This window comes from Engraulis encrasicolus, chromosome 4 (genome assembly GCF_034702125.1).
Source record: "Engraulis encrasicolus isolate BLACKSEA-1 chromosome 4, IST_EnEncr_1.0, whole genome shotgun sequence".
NCBI lineage: Eukaryota > Metazoa > Chordata > Actinopteri > Clupeiformes > Engraulidae > Engraulis > Engraulis encrasicolus.
This window is the reverse complement of record NC_085860.1, coordinates 29899646-29907145: the sequence shown is the minus strand read 5'-3', so window position 1 is coordinate 29907145 and position 7500 is coordinate 29899646. Positions and strand designations below refer to the sequence as shown.

The window sequence follows — 7500 nt, the reverse complement described above, 5'->3', positions numbered from 1 at the left end:
TCGTAGCGGCCTGTAAGATCAAATGATTGAAAGAAGAAAGAAGTTCACCATGACATATATATGAAAATACATACTGTACTTCCGTTTGTTTATTGTGTAAGATCAAACAGACGCACTTGAAACGAATAGGAGTTGAGTTACCTCTCTGGCTGAGCGGCTGCTGTTATAACATTTTGCTTCGGCTCTCTGAACTTAACGTCAGCTTATGATGTGTATGTGTGACTGGTTAATCCGCATAGGGCTGGGCGATATGAAAAAAAACGATATCACGATATGGATTACTTTATATCACGATAACGATATGTATCATGATATAGCACAATTTCATACGTTTTCAGTTATTCTATTTATCTGCTCTTCTTTTTTTCATGTCGAAAAACAACCTTTCTATAAAATGGATCTTTTTATTCTCATTTTTACAGTTACATTAACTTATAGTGTGTATTGTGACAACATGAAATGTAATTAAATGATATTCAACTGTATAAAATTGATAAAATTACTGTCACGGTATAAACGATATAGGAGAAAGGTCACGATATACACTTTTATATCACGATAACGATATATATCGTCATATTGCCCAGCCCTAACTGCGCAGACCTTTAGATCCGTGGTAGCAATGCTAAACCGAGCTCACCCGAACCTCTTTAGTCCCCCGACCATACCCCAGCCCCAGTGCTTACACAGGCTTAATTGCAATGGAAACATATTAACTGAGGCATCGCGCTGTGTATGCACAGCGCTATATGGCTCTGGCAAGAATAAAGCGAATGTTTGCTTGACCCAGAATGCTTCTTCTCTTTTTCTCCCCTCTTCTCTCCCTCCCTCCAACCCTCCCTCCATCTCTCTGTCTCTCTCTCTCTCTCTCTCTCTTGCTTCCCTCTCTCCATCCCTCCCTCCCTGCTTGTTTCCACCCATCGCAATTTTTCCATTGCATTGAAAGGAGGGTCCGTCCATCAACTTCAACGCGGCCAACACCCTGCACGCCTTCTGCGTGTGGCAGCAGGGACAGAATGTGCCGGATGACAACCACCCGTCACACCACGACACCGCGCTGCTCATAACCCGGTGAGCCCAAAGCGCACAAAGACACACACACACACACACACACACACACACACACACACACACACACACACACACACACACACACACACACACACACACACACACACACACACACACACACACATGCACACATGCGCACATACACACACACCTGCATGCACACTCACACCTGTACACACATGCGCTCATAGACGTGCACACACTTGCACTGCACACATGCACGCACACACACACACACACATACACACACACACACACACACACACACACACACGCACACCTATACACACATACACACATGTGCTCATACACACACACACACGTGCACTGCACACATGCGCGCATGCACACTCACACACACGCACATGCATACATGTACGCATGCTAACGCACACACACGCACCTGCACACATGCGCGCATGCACACACACACACACACACACACACACACACACATACACACACACACCTATACACACATACACACATGCGCTCATGCACACACACACACTTGCACTGCGCACATGCGCGCATGCACACACACACACACACATACATACATGTACGCATGCTCACGCACACACACGCACCTGCACACATGCGCGCATGCACACACACACACACACACACACACACACACACGCACACCTATACACACATACACACATGTGCTCATACACACACACACACACACGCACCTGCACACATGCGCGCATGCACACACACATACACACATGCACACACGCTTGTGTGCGTATGTGTGTGTGTGTGTGTCTGCGTGCGTGCTTGTACATGTGTGCATGCGAGCGTGCATGCATGTGTGTGTGTGTCTGCGTGCGTGTACATGTGTGCGTGCGTTAGTGCATGTGTGCGTGCGTGCGTGCGCGTGCGTGTGTGCATCCACAACTGCTATTATAATGTAAAAAATGCTAATAAATGTATCACTGTGGTATAACTGACACGTTGTGTCTGGTTGTGCAGGGAGGACATATGCCGAGCCAAGGACAAGTGTGATACACTGGGTAAGTAGTAAGACTGTAAGACTTCCCGCTTTGATCTCTGTGCCAACTCCTCTGTCTTCAGCACCAATGGCTGCAAAGGAGGGGAAGGGAAAGAGGGGAGGGAAGGGGAAAAAAAACCTTTACAGTTTCACCGACTGCAGACATCCAGTGGGCAGCTAGCTCATTGCTGAACCGTCAAGAAAATCTGCCTGCCTGCGAAGTGACTTAATCGGTGCGGGACGTAGGCCGGGTGTGGGTTGTGGGTGGGAGGTGGTTCGGGGGGCGTCCGGGTTCGCCTCTGGCAGTACAGAGACCTAATCTCTCTGGGGCTGGACAGCTTAGTAATGGCCTCAGGCGAAAAAGCATGGCAGCCTCCTCGCTATGCTATCTCTCCGCCTTGCTCTTTCTCTGTCTGTCTGTTTTTGTGTATTTGTCTGTGTTTGTCTGCCTGTCTGTCTGCCTCGCACTCTCTCTGTCTTTCTCTGTTTTCATACAGGTCCACATGCAGCCTCACTTCTTCTGTGTTAGTGACTGAGCAGTCTGTAGTGGGGCTGCACGATATCAGAAAAAAATCGATACGCGATAAGAGCATGCAATACCTCGTTAACAATATTTAAACAATATTTACAAATGTAGCCGAGTGTTTTTCTTGTCACTAATTTGTCGATCTGTGTGGAGGGCGCGGCTTTGGTCTTGGTGGGCTTCTCGTGCATTTGTTGACATTCAGCTAGTGATTAGACAGCACAGAAGAGGTTTACTTGTTATCGATAATTAGGTAATTTTAGCGATATGCATATCGCCACTCTTAATATATCGCGATTTCGATACATTTTCGACATATTGTGCAGCCCTAGTCTGTTGTGTGTATGTGTGACCTCTGCTGGAGCTGCTATGTCCTCCCCCCCCCTCTCCCTATCTCCCTCTTTTCTGATGAGGTGAGCCAGTGGTGTAGTCCAGTGTTTCCCAACCAGGGGTACGTGTACCACTAGGGGTACGCGAGCAAACTGCAGGGGGTACTTGGAAACATGTAATTTTATCATATACATGTAGCTCAGTTACATTGGGATGGAGAAAGTTGACTTAGGGGGTACTCATGGCACAACAAAAAGGCTTAGGGACAAAAGACAAAAAAGTTTGGGAAACACTGGTGTAGTCTACTTTTTTGAAGTGGGTATACTGTATATTTTAGCACCTTTGAAGTGTGGCATACTGTGCTATTCTAAATACTGAATCAATCAATTTTAGGTGGGTATACTGAAATCCCTGACATTTTTAGGTGGGTATACTGCGTATACCTGCGTTTTACGTGGACTACACCACTGGGGTGAGCTGTGTGATGGTGACTGAGCTGTGCGTTTCCTTTTTCAGGGCTGGCTGAGCTGGGCACCATGTGTGACCCGTATCGGAGCTGCTCCATCAGTGAGGAGAACGGCCTCAGTGCCTCCTTCACCATCGCGCACGAGCTGGGCCATGTGTGAGTAGCTCTCCGCCCGCACCTGCACTACTGAACAATACTCTGCAGTGGAATTAACCCATTGATGCCTAAAGCACCTTCAAAAAACGCTGCTGAATGCCTAAGCCCTTGTTGGAAAAGTTGCCCTCAGCCTATAAAAACCTAAATATCTCAGCCTCTGATGGACATAAAATGTGAAATAAGTTGCATTTCAAACCCTACGACCCTCATCTTGCATTAGAATGTGTTCATTCAGCTGTAACATACCCACATTTTTATTTAAAAAGCTAAAATCTCAAGAGCCTGAATGCAGCGTATATGTGTCTCCAGGCACCAAAGGTCAAACAACATATACGAGTCATCAGGCTAAAATGGGTTAAGGTACCCACCTCTCCCACATAGTACAATTTGCAACACTGATGGTTAAAGAGGGCCTCTTAAAATCAGAGGCTTGCTGATTTGACTGCCACCCTTACCTCTCCCTACACCTCCATCCTTTGCTGAAGTGCTCTTGAGCAAGACACCAATCCCCACATTGCTCCAGGGACTGTAACCAATACCCTGCAAGTCGCTTTGGTTAAAAGCGTCAGCTAAGTGTAATGTAATGTAATCTAATGACTATATTAGATAAGTATAATGTAATGTAATCTAATACAATCTAATGACTACTAGCTCCTCCCCTCCCCTCCCCTTCCCAACCCCCAATCCCCCCACAAAAAACCCAAAAAACAAAACAAAAGTCTACTCTCCTGCAACAGCATGGATTCTACCCCTGCAGTACATCCAACGACTACCACTCCCCTCCCCTTTCCAACACAACACCACCACCCCCCACCCCCATCCACCTCCCACCACCTCTACAAAAAAAAAGGTAATAAAGGGGTCTCTTTGTCCCGTAGGTGCGCACAGGTGCAAAATATAATAAAGGCAAAGAAGCTTTTAATAACATGCCAGGATTAATAGAGCTGCGGTACTGTGCGAGCCTGCCGTGCTTAATCCTATAGGTCTATGGGACAACGGGAGAGAGGTACTCTAGGTAGGTAGCACAGACACAGAGGCAGGCAGCCACACAGAGGTGAAGTGTGAGGGAGTTTCCTAACCAAAAAAAACAAAGTGGAGCATACATAGTGGAGAGAATAGTGGTTTTGAAATGATTGTTTGTATGATTTGCTTTGAGCAGACAAAGTGGGCTAGCACGAGCAGACAAAAGCGGCCCAAGGAGAGCACTGTCAAGTTTCAAAACCTCATTTTGAAAGAAAACAAAAATTGCCAGACAAAAAAAGGTTTTCTCAGACAATGGAGACACAGAGACAGTTACGGGGGCAAAAAAAACGGAGAAAGCTTTCATGTGAACACAGTGTAAACAGCTGACCGCATCTAGGAGGCACGATGTGCGTAGAATGAGGCGTTTTGGATATGCCCTGGAGGAGACGATCCCACCTACCAGATGACAGCATAAACGCCCAATCTCCCCCTCCCTTTGTGCATATGCAAGCGAGGAGAGAAGACTGACTCTCTCTCTCTCTCGCTCTCTCTGTCTGTCTATCTCTCTCTCTCTCTCACTCTCTCTCTCTCTCTCTCTGTCTGTCTGTCTCTTTCTCTCTCTCTCTCTGTCTCTACACACACACACACACACACACACACACACACACACACACACACACACACACACACACACACACACACACACACACACACACACACACACACACACAGCTCGTTACAGCCTCGAAATTTTCAGAGTGACATCATTGTGGAAGGGAGTGACAGAGACACACTTGTTGTCACAAAGATGTCTTAACAGGGCCACGATCAGAAGTGGCATGCATACATTAAGGGAAGTAAAGGTGGGGCTCTGTACAGTGCCATCGCAGTATACGGTATAATTACATCCTAATAGCTGTTGTGATAACACCACCTTCCATTCAGGACTGTTGCCAAAACAGGCCCATAGTCTCCAACGCGTGTGAATGTGACAGAGAGCCCCCCCCTGCCCCCCCCCCCCCCCTCCCCCTTTCACCCCTCCCTCCTGTGAATGGTGGCTTTGTGGACCGATGACCAAACTCATAACACATGAGCCAATCTTTCATAAGCCCCACTGTATTGCAAACATTAGCTTTGACAGACTGTCACCTCCTCACTTTGGGAGGGAGGAATTTATCTCTCCGTCTGACACGCTGAGTAAAGTAGGGAAAATTATGTTTTTTACGCTCCACACTGGTTGGACCGTGGCAGTAAAAAGGGAGCAGTGTTTGCCTCGGAAAGAAGAATGACAGCGATTTTCTACCCCCTCGGGGTAGCCCGTGCATTGTGCCTCGGCTAGCGTGCCCTATGTGATGGTGCCAGAAGTTCAAGCAGGCCTTAGGCAATAACACGCTGTGGCGTTTCAACGGAGGTCATTCAGCTAAAAAGGCCCGTTGGATCTGGGCCTCCATCCTTTCCAACATCAGAGGTCGTTCCATCTGGTTGTTTTATAAGTTGTCTAAAGTTGTTGGGCAGGTAAGGGTTTCCCCCTATTGCCAGATCCCATCTCATGCGGTGTCAAGCATTGAAGTTCAGCGTGTGGCAAGATGACGTTGCAGCGTATTTAAAAAGGTTAGCGGCTCCAAAGTTAACCGCACTGCTATCGCGCCCCAGTGAGCCCCAGCGTGTCACGTCTTAGATCATCCAAAAGAGTTCTGACACCTCGATGAGACATTAGAGCCTTTAATATTAGACAGGCCGGGCTTTAACGGGGCAGTAAATCCTCTGTAAACTCCATCTCGTCCATTTCCTCGGAGCACATGGCCCTCGCTGACTTGTGAGGAGATGAAGTCATCCCGAGGTGAAAGATGGATTTGATTTTTGTTGCGTGATAATTCACAATCGGAGCCTGGTAATCCCATACTGATGCTCACATCTATCAGGGGACCATGTCTCGTTTCATCTCCAGTGCATCTGCGTCTCTGAGGAGTCCGTGTTTCACACTGCACCGTTTTTAACAGCGTGTCTGACTGGTCTCCAGTACCGTAGATCGGGCCTGGATTGTTAGGCTGCAAGTAATATTTATGTGGTAGCGATGCTCTCGTTGTTCAGGCAGTCATGACACCAGGAGGTCACTGAAAAGAGAACACTTTTACAAAATTTATGATTTTTATTTATGGGACATTACAAGATGGAAAAGCGTTTCTCCCTCGGCTGTTAAAGCATCTCAGATGTTTGTCGGCATATGCTAGTCATCTAAGTCATCTATGCTACGCTGATACGTGATACTTTCAAAAGGCGCAGAGGCCAGAATGCGCTGTGTGAGCTGAGCTTCCACGGAAAGTTTGTCAAATTTTGTCGCAGTGAAGGGACGACATACTGGGTGGAGGTTCTGCTCCACCGGGCCGGAACCCCCTCTGCAAGCATCCATGGAACATCTATGGTTCCGGATGAACACCATACAGTACATGGCATTCAGGGCCGCCTCACCCTACTGAGTCTGCTGCTGCGTGTGGAACAAAAGCTACAGTGGGGAGTTCCCAGTGACAGCTCTGGACCACTGAGATCAAAGAACATGGAAGCGCCACACTCTTGTGCACTGAATCGTTTCTCAGATGGAAGGTGAGGGGGGTGGACTTAGCGAAGGCAGGGCCTTGCTATTATACTTTTGAAGTCGTTATGTGCAGCTGTAGTAGTGAAGTAGTAGTAGTCTTATTACTAGTGGTGTTATTTTTATTCAATAATTTTCCAACTCCAACTCTTGCATGAGGTAAACAGTATTTTAATTTACTGCATACAAACTGCTTTCCATATCATCGCTGTCCAACAGAAAACTTGTATCGCCACTATTTTTTTATTTTTTTATTTTTGTTCTCTATTCATTATGAATTATAAATCACTACTATGTGTCCATCTAAATAAAGAAATAAATGAAAACAATGAAAAGTGGAGTTACAAAGATTCTCCCTGACAGCAACGACAGACGTTCACATACTTATAAAGCGCCGCAGA

At 46.8% G+C, this 7500-nt stretch overlaps 1 protein-coding gene across 1 annotated transcript in view; it reads left to right on the top strand.

The window, feature by feature from the left end:
• Positions 1-7500, top strand: part of LOC134447591 (A disintegrin and metalloproteinase with thrombospondin motifs 20) — a 158820-nt gene that overhangs the window by 37548 nt on the left and 113772 nt on the right. The window contains exons 6-8 of the mRNA XM_063197114.1: positions 947-1071; positions 2053-2093; positions 3441-3546. Coding sequence (XP_063053184.1) covers positions 947-1071; positions 2053-2093; positions 3441-3546 — 272 coding nt within the window. The remainder of the gene's footprint in view (positions 1-946; positions 1072-2052; positions 2094-3440; positions 3547-7500) is intronic.